This window comes from Triturus cristatus, chromosome 7 (assembly GCF_964204655.1).
Source record: "Triturus cristatus chromosome 7, aTriCri1.1, whole genome shotgun sequence".
In the NCBI taxonomy this organism is placed as follows: domain Eukaryota; kingdom Metazoa; phylum Chordata; class Amphibia; order Caudata; family Salamandridae; genus Triturus; species Triturus cristatus.
In genome coordinates this window covers 1,344,693,961-1,344,716,007 of record NC_140590.1, presented here as the reverse complement: position 1 = coordinate 1,344,716,007, position 22,047 = coordinate 1,344,693,961, and the positions used below count along the sequence as shown (strand labels likewise).

The 22,047-nt window shown below is 49.9% G+C and overlaps 2 protein-coding genes across 5 annotated transcripts in view; one reads left to right on the top strand and one right to left on the bottom strand.

The window, feature by feature from the left end:
- Positions 1-13,940, top strand: part of LOC146812032 (uncharacterized) — a 32,180-nt gene extending 18,240 nt beyond the window's left edge. Inside the window, exon 7 of the mRNA XM_085620381.1 lies at positions 13,884-13,940. Coding sequence (XP_085476507.1) covers positions 13,884-13,940 — 57 coding nt within the window. The remainder of the gene's footprint in view (positions 1-13,883) is intronic.
- Positions 1-22,047, bottom strand: part of ATXN2L (ataxin 2 like) — a 767,539-nt gene that overhangs the window by 712,874 nt on the left and 32,618 nt on the right. The window lies entirely within an intron of this gene.

The window sequence follows — 22,047 nt, the reverse complement described above, 5'->3', positions numbered from 1 at the left end:
GCAAGAAGGAAGGTGCAGGGGCATGCACAAAGGACGATGGAGGATAGAAGGGAGGGTCAGGAGCTGTGCACAGACAAGAAAGTTCAGGGGAAGGGGCCTCACAACAGACAGGCACGGGGCAGGCAGGAGGAGCAGTTGCAGCACAACAGACCAGGGAGGGCAGAAGGGTGTGGCAGTACAATGGACCATGTAGGACAGGAGGAAGAGGATAGGGGCATGGCATGTGGACAGGCAGGGTGGAGGTGGCAGCGACAGGTTACAGTCATCTGACAATGCTAGGCAGGTGGGAGGGGAGTGGCAGCTCAACAGAACACTCAAGAGTAGATAGGAGTGGCAGGTCCATGGAACATGGTGGGCAAAAAGGATGGAGCAGGGGCATGCACAAAGACATCGGAGGGCAGGGGGAAGGAGAATAGGGGCAGCAAGCGAAGCACAGAGTTTAAGCAGGAGGTCAATGATGGGGCATAGAATTGGGCAATGGAGGGCAGGAGGAGTGGACTGGTACATCATACTAAATTGAGGGCAGTGGCAGCACATCAGACCATGCATGGCAGGAGGGAGGAGGCTAGTCCATGGATTCAGACAACAGAGGATAGGGAGGAGGTGGATGGGGCAGTAAGCTAACTGTTCATAGAAGGCGGGTATTAGGAACTTTATTGTTTTTAAAACGTGTGTCTGTGCGAACTACTTAAAATATGAACAAGTATGCAGCATAATCTCACTTTTATCCAGGAAGAAGAGGACGTTTGTGACTGTGACTCCGGGCTCACTTGGCAGAAACACCCCCTGGCCCTCCACCCCCTATCGCAAAATGTAATGCCCGTGAAAAGGGTAGGTGAACACAGTGTTATATAGAACATAGTCCTGAGAGCACGAATGAAAATGAAAACTAGATATAGTGTATGGTATAAACTATGCACCAAAAAGTGTGATACAAGATGAACCGGGCGTGAAATATAATATGCAATACATTGTGCGCAATGACAGATTCATTGGAGAGTGCGAGATAGCACAGGCACTAGCGCGTGCTATGTGATATGCGCCTTGGAGTGTAATATGCACAGGGCAGTGTTGTGTAACCCAACTAGTCTCTAAAGTTGTAATATAAAATATGTGCTGGGGAGTGCAACGTTGCATATGCACTGTGACAAAGATATGGATCCCAGATTGTAATATGTATGGCATAGCACTGTGCGTTATAACATAGGCATCGAGGAAGGCACGTTAGATGGGGCAATATAACCCGTGCGAAGGCAAGTGTGGCATGACATTCACGGGGTGGTGTTACAGTGCACATGGGCTAGAGAGTGTCATAGCATATGCACTAGCTGGTGGAATACAACACAGAGGTGTGAGGCAATCGGCGGGCACTGGTGGGTGTAACACAGCATTGGGCTCTGCATAGTTTGTCGAATTTTTGTCGAATCCCCTTTGAATGGCTTGGTGTGCATGTGTATTAAATGCGCCCGTCAATAGCTACCCATGTTTGTATAAATAAACGACAAGGGTGTCTACCGGGATTAGGCACGGTAGGGCATCAGACATGTCAGAGCTTCACTAGTGGTGTAAATACATTCCACGTGGATTCATTGTATGCATAGTCGCCTTTTAATGAATATCACGCAAATCATCATGGTGATAGGTACGGTTTGTCCAGCATGTCCTAGGTGTGTCTATAAATATATATTTTTTAAGAATAATAAAAAACAGTGGCCGGCCCTGGGGATTGGGGTCAAAAAAATATAATTAGGAGACAGGCCCTGGGGATGGGGTCATCAGGGCCAATAAATTAGAATAAGAAGGGAAACCACACAGCCCCCCCCCTTCTTAAAATAAATAAAAGACTGGCATCATGCTGGAGGCCACGCCCCCTCCTTGCAGCACTCTGCAAACGCACCCCCTGGCGAGTTGTAAGTTGGGGAATTAATTCCTCTTCAATACTGAGGGTCCCGGGAGGAGCCTAGCGCGCAACCAAGATGGCCGCGTAGGTGCGAGGCTCCCGAGGACCTCCGCAACCTCCTACGTTTATCCTGTCTTCATCCTGAATCGGTTGAGGGGACTGTGTCGGTGAGCCTGAGCCGAGGTGGTACCCGTTTTCCGTTTTCGAATTGTACCCCGGGTGCTGGAGTGAGCACCGACTGAAGTTTGCGGCCTACTTCTCTCCTGACCCCGGATTCGAGTTTGGGGGCGACCCAGTGGCGAAGTGAACAACAACGGCGGGCTGGGTCTGGCGAGTCGCGTACCCCATACTTTCACTTTCGCTTTTGAGTCCCCTTGCCATTATCGCAAGTGGGATCACAGCGCTTCTTTGTGTTGGGGTGGCCTCGCTGGGAGACCCTGCCTGCCTGCGGTGGCCCGCTCTGCCGTCTTGGGGTGGCCCCCGAGGCTCTTGGCCTTGATTGCCTGCTCTTCACTGCGTGGCGGGTGCGAGATACACGACGATGGCCACGAAGCAGGCTGGGGATCGGTTAAAGGCCAAGTCGACCCGGCGTGGCACCGCACATCAGGCCAACATCATGGACCGCTACACCCTCCCGAAGGGATCTCCCGGCGGATCGCACAAGTCCTCCGAGTGCCCCCCGGATGCCCCGGATTTGCCTACGGATCTGACTTTGCAAGACGTCATGGGCGCCATTGCTGAGATGAAGACCTCGGTGGGCCAGCAATTCGACACTTTGGCACACAAACTCGACGCGGTCCTCATTGATGTCAACCTTGTGAGAGCTGATCTCTCCAAGACGAATGACCGGGTCGACTCCTTGGCCCACACCGCGTCGGGCCTCACGACTGAGGTAGCGGCCCTTCAAACGGAGGTGCACCGGCTCCGTCAGGCAAGTGCGCTCATGGATCGGCGCCTGGAGGACTCCGAGAGCCGGGCCCGGAGGAATAATATCCGTATCATCGGAGTAGCCGAGGGACGGGAGGAGTCGGCGGCGGATCTCTTTGTGGAGGACCTGATCTCTACCCATCTCCAGCCTCGAGGACTGAGTAAATTCTTTGCTGTGGAGAGGGCCCATAGAGTTCCCGGAGGCAGACCGAAGGTCGGAGCCCCTCCGCGGCCTCTTATTGCCCGTATTTTCAACTTTCGGGACAGGGATGCGATTTTGCAAGCTTCCAGACTGCAAGGGCCGATTAAGCTGGAGAACATGTAAGTGAACTTTTATCCTGATTTCACGCAGGCGGTCCAGAAGCAGAGACTGAGTTTCCTGGGCGTCAAGCGGCGGCTTCGAGGCATGAACTTAAAATACGCCATGCTCTTCCCGGCCAGGCTGCGGGTGGAGGCGGATGGTCGCACTCACTTTTTTGATCGTCCTGAAACGGCCGGGGACTGGCTGGACACTTTGTCTGGGGGTCATGGTCGGGATGGGGGGGGGGGGGGGGGGACGGGAGGAGAGTGCCCACCGGACCGGGTCTGAGGTACTGACACGGGGGCTCACTCCGGATGATGCCACTTTCGGCCAAGCTTAGGGTCTTTTGTCTGTTGTGTCTTGTCTCCCCTCCATTGGAGGAGGTGCTGGGTCTCGAGGGGGTTCTCCTTCCTCCTCTAGGGGATCTTAGTAGTTCAAATCACATAGGGGCGACAGGCACACTGCAAGTTGGGGGGGCTGTTTGGGCTCATGCAGGGGTGCAGGGAGGGGGGAGTTTTCTTGGGGTTGTTGGGTTGGGGTTGGGTATTGTTTATTTGTACCACAAGGCAGAAGTATTGTTGTGCTATTTCTAAAGTGCTCTCTGGGGGGCGATTGATCGACTTCGGCTATGATGGGGGGTAGGGGACTGAGTCTTTTGTCCTGGAATGTTAATGGACTGGGGGACAGGATAAAACAGGGGGTGGTCCTGCAGTTCCTAAAACGAATTTCACCAGATATAGTCTTTCTGCAGGAAACACACCTCATTGGAAACTCCTTTTGTGCCATGAACAGACGGGGCTATCGCCTTATGGCCCACTCGGGCTTCACGTCTGGTTCGAGGGGTGTGGGCATTATGGCTAAAACCTCGCTCCCGTTGGAAGTTGATGAGGTGCTCCATGATGACAGGGGACGATACACGGTTCTGGTGGGTAGATTGGAGGGTAGAGTGATTGTTTTCGTTTCTGTTTATGTCCCGCCAGGGTTGCAAACGACTACTTTTGCGGATCTGGGGCGCCTCCTCCTTGGCCTTCCGGAGGGGATTCTAGTGGTTGGGGGGGGATTTTAACGCTGTGGTTTCCGGGACTGAGGATCGTCACCCTCCTAGGGATCTCCCCCGTGCCCAAGCGTGGTTGTCCGGCCTCTTGGATACCTTGGGGCTGGTGGATTGTTGGCAGTTGAAACATCCTACGCAGATACAGTGCACCTTTCATTCCGGGGCTCATGGCAGTCTTTCGAGACTTGATTATGTCCTGATGCCAGCGGTACAGGCGGGGCGGGTTGGGGAGGTACGACATTTGGCGCGGGGTATTTCAGACCACTCCCCGCTCCTGTTGCACTTCGACATTGTCCCGAGGGGGGAGGGGAGGGTGGCCCCGATTAATCCCTGGTACCTGCGTGACCCCACAATTCGCGCAGATTTGGTTAAATCTCTTAAGCGATATTTTGAAGACAATGTGGGGTCTGTGTCGTCCGCGGTTTCTCTGTGGGAGGCGTTTAAGACGGTACTCTGGGGGGAGGCCCTGTCCCTTATTTCCCATTCCCGGAGGCGCGAGCGGGAGGAGGTGACCCGTATTGAAACTGAGATAACCGAGTTGGAGGGTGATTTGGAGTGTGGGGTGACAGACGACAAATTGCATGCTCTCCGACTCAAGCAGGCGGACTACAAGGCCCTCGTCACGGAGGCAGCCAGGGGCCTCAGTAGAGAGCAACAGGAGAGACTGTATGATGTGGGTGATAAGGCTGGTAAACTGATTGCGTGGCTGGATAAAAAGGAGAGAGCGAGTCGAGTTGTCCCGTCGATTGAGAAATTGGATGGTGTGTGTGTCACTGAACCAGGAGAAATTGTTGATTGCTTTGCAGAATATTTCCGTGGGGTGTATACCCCGGTATCTTCCCGCTCGGAAGAGGATTCCCATGCCCTGCTTAAAGACATTGCGCTGCCTTCCCTTTCGGAGGAGGATAAAGTGTTGTTGGACGCGACCCCAACATCGGAGGAGATTGCCCTCGCCATACGTTCGGTCGCCTCCGGCAAGGCCATGGGTCCTAATGGCCTTCCCATCGAATTGTACAAACTACGACCGGATACGCTGGCGCCGCATCTCCGTGCTATGTTCCTCGCGGCCCGCTCGGCGGGTTCCCTCCCGCTGGACCAGCGTCTGGCCACTATCGTGGTTATTCATAAGGAGGGGAGGCCGCGGGATCGGGTCACGTCTTACAGGCCCATTTCGCTGTTGAATGCGGAACCCAAAATTCTCGCCAAGGTGCTGGCTAATCGGCTGGTTGGCGTGGTGTGCGATCTGATTCACCAGGACCAGTCCGGCTTTATCCCTCATCGCAACACCGCGCTCAACCTGCGGCGTTTGCATGGGGTGCTCGTGCGGGTCCCGTTCATACGAGAGCCGGCCATTTTGGCGTCCCTGGACGCCACTATGGCGTTCGACACGCTTGAGTGGCCATATATTTGGGCGACGCTGGCTAAGTTTGGTTTTGGCCTGGGATTTATTGGTTGGGTAAAACTGTTATACTCCGGACCGCTGGCGCAGGTGGCGGTGAACGGTAGAGTGTCGGCTCCGTTTGAGCTGGGCAGGGGCACGCGGCAGGGCTGCCCGCTATCGCCGCTCCTCTTCGCGCTTGCCTTGGAGCCCCTGGCGGAGTGGCTGCGGTGGCACCCTTCTATCCGTGGTCTCCGATGGACCCCCGAGTATGAGGATCGTGTATCCCTTTACGCTGATGATATTCTCTTATACCTTGCTTCCCCGCGTAAATCGCTGATTGTACTTGTGGATGTTTTGCATTCATTTGGCCGCAACTCCGGCTTAGTCATCAACTGGGCTAAATCCTGTGTGTATGTCCTTTCCGGGGAGGCTCCTATCCTTTCCCGGGGTTGTCCTATCCAGATCGCTCCGCAGGGATTTAAGTACCTGGGTATCTTCATTACCCTGGACGCTGAGGCCCGATATAAACAGAACTTGCTCCCCCCCCCTCCAGCGCCTGAAGGAGGACGTGGCGCGTTGGAGGTGCTTGCCGCTCTCACCGCTCGGCCGTGCGGCATTGTTTAAGATGATGTCGCTGCTACGTTTCCTATACGCTTTACAGAATACGATGGACGTTGTCCCGGCGCGCTACTTTCGCGAGGTGGAGAGTCTGCAGCGACGCCTGTTCTGGGAGGGTAGGCCGCGTATCGCCCTTGCGAAGCTGCCGCTCCCGTGGTACGACGGGGGGGTCGCCCTCCCAGACATCAAACGATATTACTGGGCCTCCCAGCTGGCTGCTATAAACCACGGCCTTTATGGGCCCGCTCTTAACCCGGCCTTTGAAATGGATAAACTATTACTGCCGGGTGGCGACTATAATCGGGCGCTTTATTCTAGATCGCTCGACGCACGTCTTACGGGCCCTACGCGGGTCGCGGTACGGGTGTGGCACGCGGCAAACTCGGCGATGGGGTGGAAGGATCGGTTGACCCGGGCGACGCCGCTGTATGCATCTGAGCGGCTGGGCTCTCTGTGGACCTCGAAGGGCTTTGAGAAGTGGGACATGATAGGCATCAGCAAGGTGGGCGATCTCTGGACGAGAGGGGGGATTCAAAACGTTCAATGTGCTGCAGACTGAATTCCAGTTGCAGGACAGGAAGTACTTTCGATATATCCAGGTCCGTCACGCGCTGTGCTCCGTATTCCCGGATGTTGCCTCCATCCCGGAGTATTCCCCTCTGGAAGATAGAGTGCTAGATGGGCATGTACCGGACGGCACGATTTCATTGATTTACAAAAAGCTCATCAACGATCGCTCGGGACTGCTGACTAGCCTTCGTGAGGTGTGGGTGGCCGATGGATTGGAGCTGGATGACGAGGATTGGGTGTCTGCGGTGGCCTCCCCGAAAGAGGTGGCCATACCGGCTCGCCTTCGCTTCGTCCAGCTCAAGATACTCCATAGGGTCTATGTTACGGGGCCGGGTCTGATGCGTATGGGATATGCCGTGGATGGGTTGTGTAAGCGTGGGTGTGGTTCTTTAGGGACCTTCCTCCATATTTTGTGGGAATGCCCGGAGGTGGCGCGATTCTGGCGTGATGTGCACGCGGTGTTGCAGGCGGTCACGCATGTGACGCTGCTTCCCGAGGCGAGGAGATGTCTGCTGAATGTGTGGGAGCCGACTGACTACTCAGTGCCGCAGACGTGGTGGGTGACTCTGGGATATATGGTGGCCAAGCGTGACATTGCGCAATTGTGGGGTTCCCAGAGGTTGCCAACGGTCTCGGCGTGGAAGGACAACATGGATTGGTGTATGTTTCGGGAAAAGGTAGTGTATGTTGCGAGAGGTAAGCCTGGGAAATGGGTGAAAGTGTGGGGCCCCTGGAACACCTACCGTGGCGGAATTTGTACCCCGCCGCTGACGCCTGATCTGGCACTGGCCCCATCTCCTTAGTCTGCTTGTCGCCTTGGTTCTGGGCTTTGAGTCCACTTTGTCTCCTATCCCCCCCCGCTTTTCCTGTGGATCGGTTGGGTCCTCCCCAGGGGAGCTCATACTGTTGCTTTGACTTTTGGCTGCCTTGTGGATTTGTTTGTCGTTTCTTATATAAAAATGGAACCGCCATGTGGGGGGTCCGGACGGTGTGGCCGCCAACGCTTCTTTCAACTCCTGTGACCTCTCTCACGCTGCAGCGACTGTTTACTGACTGTATTCTATGCTCATACTGTTTACTAGCGGCCGGCCCGAAGATTGTAGGCCCATCTTTGTATATCGTTTGAATTTTGTAATAAAGGTTTTAAAAAAAAAAACGAAAAAATACTGAGGGTCCTTGAGGGCCAACTAGCCCAACAGGCATCTCCAGTATGCGCCAGGGAGCTGCGCTGCAGACAGGCGTTCTGAGGCCGAGCCCCTTTTTACAACTCTCTGCAAGGCAGCTCTGTGGCGCTTACTGGCGGTACCTAGTGGTCTAGTTTGACCCTAGGGACCCTTAGGATTCAAGGGGACTTAATCTCTCAACTTAGAACAGCCACAGGGCGCGTTTACACAGTGGTGAAGGGAGGGGACGGGGCCTGAGGTGACGTGTGCAAACACGCACTATGGCACGTTTTAAATTGGGGATATAATTTCCCTTCAATACTGAGGGCCCCTGGGGGCTAACTAGCCCACCAGGTGCTTCCAGTAAGCGCCACTGAGCTGTGTTGCAGAGAGGTGGTCCAGGCCGCGCCACTTTTTACACCTCTCTGCAACGCAGTTCTGTGTCGCATACTGGAGGTACCTAGTGGGCTAGTTGGACCCTAGGGACCCTCAGGATTCAAATGAACTTAATCTCCCAACTAAAAACGGACACAGGGCGTGTTTACACAGTGGTGAAGGGAGGGGACGGGGCCTGAGTTAACGTGTGCAAAAACGCCCTCTGGCCTGTTTTAAGAGGTAGTTTTAATCCCCATGCCCTATTATATACTAGGGGCTTACAGAGGAGGTCATGCTAATCACAGGGGGACCCCAACGCATAATGTTCCCTAGTGTATGTAGGTGTTTTCACTGTATTCTAAGTGTCTTTTAACATAGCACTGGCTCTAGGACTGGTTAGTCAGACTCAGTTACCACCAGTATCCGTCTGAAAAAGTTGAGGGTACAGGATGATTTTGCAACAAGGCTTCTTTCTGTTCTTCTTTTTGTTCTTTCTGCACGTTATCCTTCTTCCTGCACTTTTCTTCGTCTTTGAGGACTTCTGTTGCTTCTTTCTGGACTTCTTTTTTTTCTTTCTGTGCATTTTACTTCTTTCTTTACATGTCCTATCTCTGTAGGCATAGTTAGAAATTAGCATTTAAAAAACCTTTGAAATTCACTGAAAAAACCATAGGTTTCAGGGGTGTTATAGTTAGCTGGACTTTTCACTTGTACAAAACCATTGAAATTCCCCCGTTATAGTTAGTTCAGCTAACTATAACTCGCGCCCCCGCAATGCACTGCTGATGACGTCACATATTACATCACTCATGACATGGTCAGTGACATCACTCATGACATCACTGATGACATCTCAAATGACATCACTGATGACATCATCCTTGTGATAGAGTGGCAGACCTCCTCTCACCCTAATATAACCTTTGATACACACATTCAAAAATAGAGACTAAAATTTTCAAAACAATGGACATACCAATACCAGTTACAACAACCTCTTCAGTAATTCTAAGATCCACATACACATCCACTCATTCACCAACAGTCCTATACAGTCACTCATACATGTACTCCCTCATCATATGTACTCATACACCTATACATCCTGTTACACAATGCCACTCATCCATAGAGTTACTCACACACATAGTCACTCATGCTAATAAAGAATCAAACATCCATTTACTTGCATATACAGTTATACACACACCACCACACTTACTTCTACGGAAACTTACACATACTTAGTCTTTTAAACAATCACTTATAGAAAAACATACTTATTCATACAGGAACTCTTTCAATCTCTCACTCTCACATATACTCACTTATATACACCAATAGTCACATATACTAGTTTAAAACATATGTAGTTACTCATAAAGACACTATTGAGACAGTCATTCACTCACAAACACACCCATACACACACTCATCCACCCATACAGTCCTGCACACATGCTGTCTTCAACACATACAAACAGTGAGTCACTCATTCATGCACCTATGCACTACGCAATACCCCCCACCGAACCATGCAGACACTGAGACTGATACTCAAAAAACCAACTAATAACCTATATAGACACCCATGTAGCTACTCACCAACCCATGCAGCCACTTATACACAAAGTGAGAGACGGATACAGATATTTACATATTTAAACATTACTCACTAAGCCATGTATTCACTATGATACACTTAATCAGTCAGTTACACAATCAATTTTTCAAAAACAAATCATCCATTTAGACACTTATATACCCATTTATTCTTCCATCGACCTTGAGATATACATATATAAAACATATTTAATTTTCAGAAAAACACACATTCACGGGGTGATGTCATCAGTGATGTCACTGACCATGTCATGAGTGATGTAATATGTGACATCATCAGCAGTGCATTGCGGGTGCGCGAGTTATAGTTAGCTGAACTAACTATAACGGGGGAATTTCAATGGTTTTGTACGAGTGAAAAGTCCAGATAACTATAACGCCCCTGAAACCTATGGTTTTTTCAGTGAATATATATATATATATATATATATATATATATATATATATATATATATATATATATATATATATATATATATATATATATATAGTGTTGTTAGGCTATAATGACTTAATGTGCTTAGTTCAGCCTTTGTGGATACTATGTGATTTCATTAAGCTCTCGGAACTGAGCATATGGTAATGTAAAATCATTGCCATAGAAATATTTAAACTTTAAAATTTTATTTAAGATTTAGGAATTTTGAAGGGAATATTGTAATGTATATTCAAGACGCAGTGTTGAGATTTTAGCATTATTAGTTCAGACGGATGAAAAAGGCAACTCTGAGCTGGTATTCAGTAATTTGTCAGCAAGTCAGCTACAATTTCATATTCAGTACAAACACTTTTTAGTAAAGTTGAGCCTCCCATAAGTTGATCGGATAGTACTGACATGTCTTAGAAGTGGTGCTCCTGTACTTTTTGTGACCAATACCAGTGGTTCTAGCCAGAGCAGCAGTACCTGCAATGGCACATCTTAAACGTTTTTCAGTGTGTCCACTGATTTTGCATTTCACATTACCAAGACTTTATTGCTGGAATTAAATATATTTAATGGGAAACCCTCCAAATCCATTTCCCTGTAGGTTTTTTTTATACTTTTCATGGATTGTACCAACACTTTGCTTTTGATTCACTAGATACTTATTACGAACTGTTAGGAATAATTGTAAGTTAGGTTAGATGGTATTTGTAAAGCAAATGCCTACCATATTCATGTCTTTGATTTGTGGCGCCCACTGGTCCTTTCCATCTTCACTTCACTGCCCAGTACACTATCTCCCCTGGTCTTCATGTGTTTTTGTCTTTCTTTCCATGTCTCTCTAAATTAGTGTATGCCTTGGTCTGTGACTTCCCCTACCTATGTTTCCTCTTGTCATTTTTCCCTAACTTCCAGTCTCCTTTCAGGTCTCACTGTGTTGGTATATGTCTGTCTTCCCACATTTACCCATTTTAAGTCTTCCTTTGTCAGCCTTCTCCTGTATCATGTTTGTGATTTCCTCTGTGCATGATGCTTATGTTCCTATCTTCTGTGAATGAATCTATTCATTGGCAAAAACAAGTTCTATCACCAGATATTTTAGTGTTCAATTAAGCGCAGACATATAATGTCTAGAAACAGTGGGACACTGTGCAGAGAACACTTATTGTATTAGGAGCTGCTCAAACAAAAATAAGTGTGCAAGGCCAGTAGTGACTGGATTAGAAAAACCAAAATGTGTCAGGAAATTGGAGAATAGCAGCACAGTTAAGAGGGGGGATAAAGAGGTTTGCTCTGACTGCAAAATGTTGTATCTAGTGCATAAGTGACATTTAAAACCCAGGGGTCCAGGTGCAAAAATCAGCAGCATTTTACAGACATGTAGCATTGCATATAGATATAAATCGTTTTTGTGGGAAATACGAATGATTCAATGTGTCTGAATGCCCAGACTTCTTGTAACACCCTGTTTAGGTTGATCACATTCATAATGGATTTATTAGACCCTTAAACATAGTATTAGTGACAATAAATTGGCAACATCACAGATGTCTTACACGATTGCACGACACATGAAATCAAACACCAGGGTGGTCCTCTACCCAGCCTTTCCAGGTCATCCAAAATTGTGTGCGGTGCTCTTCCTCAGCGCATAAGTCCATGACTATGGAATATACACCGCCTGGTGCGACAACTATTTCACTCTCTCAAGAAGCCTTTCAGGCCAGTATCGGAAAAAACTATTGCCCGTCAGGTGAATGGGGTACTGTAAGAAGCAGGCATCAATACTTCTGCCTTCGGAGCACATTCCACCTGGGGAGCCATGGCCTACAAAGCCTTTTCCCTAAGGAGCCACCTCGAAGACGTCCTCAGAGCAGCGGACTGGTCTTCGGACTCCATATTGGAGGCTTTTTGCTTCAACCAATCACAGGTGAGGCTTCTATGGTGGTTTACCATCTTTAAACTAGCATAACCTGAGCCTCTGGTACAGACATCGAATATAACCTTTCGTATCTTTCATGAAAGAAAGTTTCAATTCTATTAGGACGCGGAAGCAAGGATTATCCCTCCCGGTTGGGACTAGCATCTATTACCCTCCCATTACCTAATGAAGTCTTCGAAGTTAGTTAAGTATGATGGGTTCAGGGACATTTTGAAATTATTTTCGACATGGTTGAATAATGTCCAACCTAATTGTTCCGATGGATTGCGGATGGGGGGGAACAATTCCTAAATAAAATTGATTGTTACCAGCATTAACGATTTAGTATATGTCTTCTGTTATGTCATTTTCGAACTTATGAGGATTAGGTTTGGTTTTTCTACAGGATCAGATAAGAAGCAAGATTCACAGGAAAGTAGGATGCTACACGTTTCGCTCGAAGAAAGAGGAAGTGCTGATATTGATGCTGCTTATATGGGACCGACTATGGTCGTTTTGTTACAAAGACTCATGGTATATGTAGTCTTTCTATAGAAATTGTTTAAGGCTGCTGGGCGGAAATAAATGGAAGAGGTAAGTATAATCATCGCCTCTGCGTCCTTAATAGAATTTAAACTTTCCTTCACGAAAGCTAGGAAATCTTATAATCTTGTTCCTAAACTATTCACACCACACAAGTGGATTAGCAAGCACAAGATATTAGGTTCCGTGTGATCCTACGCGAATAGATGGAGGTCCCTCGGATAGGCAAAAACAGCCCTCACCCACAACTTGTAGCATGCTTCCTCATTGGACTTTTCCCATAACCAAGACACATTTGGTGGGGGGAAAGGTGAGGGAGGTGGTGAGGCTAGAATGCAGACTGACAAGGCAGCAGAAAAAACTATTTCCATTCAAGCAGGGGTAATATTTTCCAGGGAATTTCTAAAAATGTCAAAGTAATTTGAAGGAAATATGCCTTTTCTACGTGATCACACCAGCTTTTTTTCTACCTTTTGTTGGACCATATATTTTTGCTGGCTTAAGAATTCTGTGCATTAAAAAAACCTGCTACCGAGGAGTAAAGTGCCTATGTACCCGCTTTAGGCATTGTAGAATTAGTGGACTCCTACTTTGGCACATTTGACTAGCCTATACTTCCCTGGTATATGTTGTAAAAAGCACACTCAAGCCCTGGAAGTTAAATGTCAAAGTGGACAGCAGCACCTTTTGTGCCATCGACAACAGTGGCAGGAGAGATCGCTTCAGGCTTGCTGTGTAGCCGGACGGCTGCTGTACAACCTTTCGAAATAGCCCCTTTTGACAGGAGAAAACCATCCTTTTAAAAATCACCTTAAAGTAGGGCTTGCAGCCCAAAGGTAGGGAATATGGTATTTAAAAGTGGGGCATGAAGAACATTAATGGAGTCATGTCTCTAAAGCGACGAGGCACCAAAAACTTTTTTCACTGGGGCAGGCCTAGCTGTTTTATGTAGAAAACAAGAGTACAGATTAAAATACTAAATCTCGTAAATGGGACCAGCTAGAATTTTTTTTTTTGTTTTTAACTATTGTTAATAGTTAATTAAAATTCAATTCAAGTCTGATTTTTTTGTTGATAATCAAGGTTATTGATTTAACACATTGCAGCAAGCTAAAACAAAGCCAGCTCTTGGCACAGTGATCAGTACAGAACTGTGACAAAAAATAAATAATACCACTGCATACATTCATCCACTTATGAGTGGCAAGCAACAATGTCCGCACCCAAGTCCATAGGTGATCATCAGGAATGTTCAGTCGTCTACCACCCGACCCATTTCCCCCACACCTTTCGAACCTTTTTGGGACATCCTCGGGCCGCATACATTGGGCGTTCCTGCGCTGCACACCAATCTACCCCTCTGCACTAACGTGTCATGGAAGGAGCTGTCGGGTCTAACCAGAGGGCTGCAATATCTAATTTAGCCACCATCAGTGCCATAGTTAAACAAAGCTTCTCAGCTCTGTACCCGTCCAAACATTCAGTAACACCCAGAAGTATGGCCATCAGGTTCAAAGGGACCTCCCAGCCCAGGACCTCCATAAGTTCTGCTGTCACAAACTCCCAGTAGTGCGTGATTTCAGGACAGCCATACCATATGATAACAAGCATTGGCATAGCCAATAGGTCTCGCCTTTGGGACCTTATAAGTGTTTAGTTATCCAGCACAATATCCTTGGTGCAACAAGATCAAGTGTTGCATGGCTAAACACTTATAAGGTCCCAAAGGAGAGACCTATTGGCTATGCCAATGCTTGTCTTGCACCTGATGCGGATTTCACTATTGGGAGCTAGTGATTGCCATGCAGAACAGGCAAGGCATTAAGTGGGCCCGGTCCTGTCGGTGTTCACAGTTCTAAAAAGCAGGTGCAGAGACAAGGTCCCTATCAGGCTCTCCATTTTTGCTGTCAGGCTGAAAAAAGAAATCTTAACACTGCAGCAATGTCACCCTTCACTGCCTTTTCTGTAACTTCAAAGAGACTTGCTATAGTTCTTTCACAGTCTCATCATGTCAGAACTGAAGCATTTATAATGTTATATCCAACGAAGCCGTAGTTATTGCTTATTTATCCTATGCAACAAACTACTATTGACAAAGCCATAGTCCTGGCTTGGTGTAGGCGTAATGTTACTTGTATTATATATCTGGATGCAATGACAGAAGCAGCAAAATACCAGTCGAGCAGCACACTATGCTAAACACAGATTTTTAGCTTAGTATTTTAAGCCATGCCCTTAATTACATTGGCCACGCCCCTTTGAGAGAACCCCCGCCCCCCGCCAGTTTTTATCAATCCCACTTAAAGCCCTGAGAACAGGCATTAGTGTATGATAGTTCACTCAGCGCAATGTTTTGGTTGCCTGGGGTCCATCAGGTGCCAGGTAATATGTGGAGTTAACTGATCTCGTCCCTCAGAAATGTAAGTTTCCAATCCTGGGCCTCTGTTCTCTCTCCTGGTGGGTGGGCCTCCAGCTGGGCAGCCTGGGCCTCCAGGAGTGTGAGCCAGGCCTCCTGTTTTGTGCGTTGGATTTTGAGTTGGCCCTTGGCAAAACCGCAGATGGTGGCCTTACCGGCCTCCCATAAAGTACCAGGAGACGAAAGAGTCTTGATTAGTGGGGAAGTATTGACGCAGTTCGAGCCCTACGTGTTTCCGTAAGCCTTTGTCCTGGAGAAACCAGGCGTTGAGCCGACAGATCGGGTGCGAAGATGTCGGGAGGCTACCCAGCTGCATAGAGACTGGGGAGTGATCCGATAGGCCCCTGGGAAGGATAGTGATGGCCTGGATTGACCGACAGTTCAGGGTCGGGAGTAACAGATAGTCCAGCCTGGCATGCATGTGGTGGGCGGCCGATGTGTGAGTGAACATACGGGTAGTCGGGTGCCAGAGTCACAGCCAAGTTCGAAACGATTGTGGATTGGGAAACCCGAGAGGTAGAAGGGACTGCGGCAGAGTCAAGGTCCGGGTCCATAACCGCGTTGAAGTTCCCCACAACAACAGTTGTCCCCGGGGGCAGGGAAGCAACTAGTGGAGCAAGACGCTGGAGTGTGGAAGACAGCAGAGAGGGGGGGGTGGAAGAGTACACAGCTAACAGATTCAAGGATTGGTTCCCAATGTTCCCTTCCAGAATAACAAAGCAGCCTCCCGGATCATGTGTTACTTTACGATCAATAAAAGGAAAAGCGCAGCGCAGCAGGACCGCCACCTCTCAAGATCCACGGGTAAAACCAGAATGCCAAATCCCACCGTAGCAATAGCGCACCAGATAGGGGCAATGGTTGCCTATTAGATGGGTCTCCTGAAGTACCAATATGTCTACATTGTGTCGCTGGGCATATCGCATGGCCACAGTGCGCTTGACCTTATCTAGGAGGCCATTGACATTCCACGACATATTATGAAGTGAGGTTAAACCGGGGCGGTCGTCAGGCATCAGGCATGGGGAGGCTGGGGGAGTAGTATAGCACCTGGCACGGGCAGGGAGCGTGGTAGTGCTAGTGTGTGGGGTAAAAGACAAAACGAAAATGTCGGTCACTGTATGGACATTTCACAACGAGGCAGAGGCGCTGCCACAGAAAATAACAAAAAACAGACAGTAGAACTCAGGACAACGGTCCCCCCCACCCAAACCCAACCCCCACCCTATACTTCAGGAACGGAAGCATCTGTCGCACTAACAGTGGAAAACTAACAAAGGACCAAACAAATGCTAGGGAATGGGAAACGTGGAGGACCCCTCCTCATAGTAGGATGTGCATAGTTAAGTCCGTCGGGAACTGGAGCAGTGATGACCCGAGTCACCGCCTCTGGCGGCAGAGCCAGGCCCGGCAGGCAGAGATGAGCTCACGCGGGGTACCTGAGGAGCATTGGGCTACGTGATAGGTCAGTGTCCGGGAAGTCCAGCTGTGAAGGCTGACGCAAGGCATCCCCAAGGTGCAGGCGGCCGGAGGAGCCAGACCGCCTCACAACCAGGAGCTCTCCAGAGCGGTGTCGGTTGCCGAGAGGGGCCCAATGGAGAATCAGAGCGGGCTTGCCTCTGGCCACGGTGCCTACTTGAGCAGTTGCGCTGAGGCCGGGGGCCAGGAGTCTCTTGGCGGGCGGACCCACCAGCCGCGCCGCCCGATGCTAGATTTCGGTCGTTGGCCCGTAAGGAATGTTCCTCCGTGGCCAAATTCAAAGTTTTGTCAGGAGTGTCAAAGAATAGGGTCTCGTTGGCGAACACCACTCGCAGGCGTGCCGGAAAGAGGAGTCTGTACTGTATGTTAAGGGCACACAGTTATTTTCTCGACTTTGCCAAACGAACGGCGCTGACCCCGGTCCTCGCGAGTTTAATCAGGCAAGATCATGATTGTGTGTTTGTCATAGCGGAGATGCTCCTGCTTGCGTGCCTTAGTCAAGATGGAGTCGCGGTCCTTAAAGTGGAGTATTCGCATTATGACCGGTCTGTGGGGCCGCTCCTGGCGGCGGTTTAGGGGCAAAGGAGCGGTGTGCTTGCTCGACCGCGAACCACGGGGAGAGGGAGCCCTCGGGTACCCAGGAGCGAAGCCACTTCTCCATGAAGTGCGCTGGACGGCCCTGCTCCACCCCCTCCGGGAACCCCACCAGGCGAAGGTTGTTGCGGCGGGACCTATTTTCTGTGTCCTCCGCCCGCCTGTGCAGATCCCGGGTGTGGGATTGGAGACGGGCGACTTGTCCCTTAAGCTGTTTGACGTCGTCTTCCACAGTGGAGATTCGGGATTCGGTCTCAGTGATACGGGCCACGGCGTTCCGAAGGTCTTGTCGGATGAAGGTCATGTCAACCCGGACCTCAGCAATCTTACCCTCCACGGAGGACTGCGAGGCATGTATAGCCTGGAGGATGATAGACCGGTCTGCAGCCGGTGGGGCTTCTCTATCCACCGATCCCCCAGCCGCCCCGGAGTATGTGGTGGTGAAACATTCCATTTGGGTCTGGGTGGCAGGGGTCTTGGCTACCTTGTCTCGACCCATGGTCGCCACTCAACAGGGCAGGGGGCCCAGTAGTTTCTCTTAGAAGGTCTCTGTGGCAGGGGGTCAACGATCAACTTCAAAGGACACAGGAGCAAGACGGCAACAGGGGCAAAGGAGGAGGCCTTCCAAAGACCTCACGCCATTCAGTATATGGGGCCGGCTCCACCACCCCGGGCGAGTCCACACCGGACGCAACGGCACAGAGGTCTGGTCCCAGGGCCGCAGCAAGGCCTCCGCGTTAGGGCCCATGGACCACGCTAAGCACCCCCAGGGCAGCAGGGGGATGGCGGAGGAAGCGCTCTTGTAGGCCTCTCACCGCTCAATAGTTGCGGCTGATTCCACCTCCCCTGGCTCCCGATCCAGACTGGAAGTGGAGGGCCGGTCCAAATCTGGCAGCCATGGCCTGTGTGCGGAAGGACCCACGATCCCCAGCTAGTGCCACAAAACAGGTCAGGGGTCGTGGAGGGTCGCACAGGGCCCCATACCGCTCGATGCGTGCGACAGAGCACCCACCTCCCCCGCGCCGCAGCCCTTCAGAGGTGGAGCAGTGATGGCCGGAGTTTAAGGCCAGTAAGGGGAGAACTCCACTCCGACAGGCCCAAAGACAGCACCAGGAAGGCAAGACAGGCTGGGGACAGGGGGGCGGCGGAGGGTCGTCTCCGGGAGCCTCTCGTCGGATGTGGCCGGCACCACCTCTCCAAGCCTCCTCCAGCCAGGAATATAGTCAACCCCAGCACAATGTCAGGAGGGAGTTCTAGGGCCCGGCAGGCCGGATCCGCAGGACACAGGAGGTGAGGGGAAACAACAGGCCAGATTGCAGGCAGCACCGCTCAGAGCCCAGGTCTCACGTTCAGCAGGCAGCCTGCGCGTGCATTGGGGGGGGGCTCTTTCAACAGTCCTAATCCTGCCAGGACTCACCAGACGCTGGGCCTCCACTTTCACATGCCGCAACTCAGCTTCCAGGGCCAAACCGCTGCCGATCCCTGACCCCGCCTCCCAAAGTGGAGGCCGGTACCACGGCAGCGCCGCAGGGGAGCCGGGGTGCAGCTACAGGTGTCTCCACAACAGGCATAGGCAGGGGCACAGCCTCGCGCCAGGCGTGCCGATCTCGGCAGAGGCGGGCCGGCAACAGCCGCAGCAGCCGTCCACACGGGAACACAGCCAGGCAGGGCAGGAGGAGAAGGAGGCGGCAAACGGCACCCAAAACTCTGCAGATCACCAGTGGTCGCCCCATCCCCAGGGGCCTCCCTCGCCGGCACAAGCACCCAGGCAGGAGATCAGGCAGCACAGTCCGAAGGCGGCAGACAACGCGTCTCGCAGCAGGGAGGCCACCATTTTAGATGAGGGCCCCGGCAGGTAGGTCGGACGAGCGTAGCGAAGCGCTGGTGCACTGGGCTCCCCACGGCCAGGGATGGACTGTTCCCACGCGGCACAGGGTCAGACTGATTTGCATTTGGCCAGGTCTGAACTGGGGTGGTGGAGTGAGCTAAAGAATGATGATGGATTAAACCCATATCAGTTGACAGAGGGTGAGTGTTTGATTTGCTCAAACGCTCCGTCCATCATCCCCCTTTGGTATCGCTTTGACCGCCAGAGATGCAGCACTGGGGTGGCGCTGATTCTCAGGGTTGGATGGCCGTCAGGACGGGCGAATTGCGGGCGGATAGCGGAGGGGTCCGGGAGCACACTCCTGGTGTGACCGCCATCTTGGCTCGCTAGGCCACGCCCCCTCAAGTCTGATTTTTAATGAATATTACGGAAAAATTACTTTTAGAAAGTTACCCTTTACCTGCCTGAACTATCAGAAAGGTAATTGGCATAAGTCTCAGTCCACCCGCTGTGCTTGGCCTTGAGAAAATTGTGACATGCCTTCCAAGGCCAAACAGCCTGACCTGAATGGGCAGAGAGGATTCCTCTGACTCCACATAACGTACAAGGTGTAGTGGGACAACAAACTAGCAAATTCTGCTTGACCATTCTATTGAGTCGCATGTAATAATTGGGTCAAACCTGAAAGGGACCCCCTTGTGGTTCATGAATATCCCAGTTGTTGTATCTCATCAGACACTCGTCTTTGGGATTGTTGTGGGTACACTACTTTCTTCAAATTGGGTTTTACTTTTAGATGTGCGAGGACACTACTAGGACAATAGTACACTCCACACGGCCCCAGTTGAGCGTGACCGAAGGCTTTCAACATCCTGAAAACGCCCTGACACATGGCATTTTGGGCCTGTTTGCAGTAAGACTAACAGTAACTACAGAAAAAGTGGGTAGGGTTGGCCCAGGAAACTTACATTTGTTAGGGAGGGGAGTTGCTGCCACCGGCTACCTAGTGTCAGGCAAAACTTTGGCATCCCCTCACACCCTCTTCGAAACACTTCTAGACCTGCTGTCTGACCTAAGAGGAGCCTTGAACGACTGATCTGCTCCCCCTTGTACCAAGTACAAAGAAGGGGTTTAAAGAGTCTGTTGACATCACAAGCTGTAACAGAACTTTCCCTCAAGTGCCCAGCTGACTAGTGGCAACTGAACTTTCGTGTTGGCCTTGGTCTCATAACCAGAGTGTCTCCAAGTGGCCCAAGCCTGAGAGGTACTTAGGACCGCAGAAGTATATTTCAGTGGTAGATTGGGACTTAATCTTGTAAATGAGGATGTAAAATCTTTGGCTAGGGAGAAGCTGGTTGGTGTATCAGACCAGCTCTTCACTACAATTGCCTTAAAGCTCAGCTAGGGCCTGTCTTCAGCAACCATTCATTAATCTAGTGGGGGGGGGGGGGGTGAGCTCAGGTAATTTAGGAACTTTAAGTCTTCACCATCAATAACAGTTGTGTTTATTCCTTGAAGAGAGTAGATACCACCCTAAATATTACATTTTTTACATACATCTAAATCTGCCTCCTCCCACAAGCTAAACTTGATTAAACCCCCACCCCCCCCCCAAAAATAGAAAAACTACTCTTCTCATGCCAGGTAAAGGGCTACTGATGGCACATACGATCCATACCTGGAGATATGCAATTGGTACCTTGGTCTAAAAGTGTTGTATACGCTCGATGATATTTTAAAAATCAGCAAAATTGTTTCATACTTAAAATAGAACAGTACCGACATCAAAAATGCGGGGAATGCCAATTTAGACCTTACCTGGCAGTTCTGTCTAGACATTACCTATTCAAGCAGAGTCAAGACTGCTGTTTATATGGTCGAGTCCAAACTGAGGTGGCATGGTGTGCAAAATAACGATGGACTGAGATGTGGCCCCAGTGATTATTAGTGGGTGAAAATATTCACTGCCCTCTTGCTGGAAGGCCCCATAATACCCTGCATGGGTCTTTTCAGATTTTTAGGTCTTGTGATGCACCACAGAGAGGCAAGTAAATAGTTACTTACCTACAGGAGTAGTTTTGCAGCTTTAAGAATTGCCGGCATTCACACTCAGGGCAATATTCTGCCATCAAGTGGATGGTCTGTAAGTCTTCTATACCGTGCCATCCTTTCACCTCAGGGCCTTGAATGAACCCTTTGTTGAACTGACATTGCTCCTCCTTGTAGAGGAACTTTTACTCCTGTTTATCTCCTGGTTATGATGTTGTGGAGTTTTTCTAGGTACAACACTTTGCCTTCAGGAGGCTTTTTGCCTGGCTGTGGCTTCAGAGAAATAAGGAAACCTTTAAGGGTTTCATCAAAGTCCTTTTTTCTATTCATGATATCCTACATTTTGCTTTGTGCCTGTGTCTTTCTGTCAAACTCGAGGGCCTCCTTTTCCGAATTGGGGCCTCCTTCACTCAAAGTTTTTTTCCCTTCCACACAATCAATCTCTCTTCGACTTTCAGGCAGGTTCCTCTTTTTGAAATAGAACACTATCTACCACAAAGAAAATTGGCTTTCAATACTATGCTATATACACAATGAAAAGCCATATCATGCCATAATGTACATTACAATGACAAGCCATACCACAAAATGCAGAGCAACCACTCTGTTGTGCAACATGGCTGAAAAAAAAAACAAAGTTACGTCAGTAGATCTCTATGTTGCTTCCGTATTTACAGATTTAACGTTTTCATGTAACCATTACTACACATCTGAGACCACAGGGGCACACAACAAAAGAGATAACATTATCAGAACTACAGGTGCCGTGCTACCTGAGAACCCAAGAAGAATTAAGGACAAGTTTGAAGGTGGCAAACAATTTCCACGTGTATGGATAAATTGCTATTTTGTATAGTGCAAAATTCTGTGTTCAAGGAAGC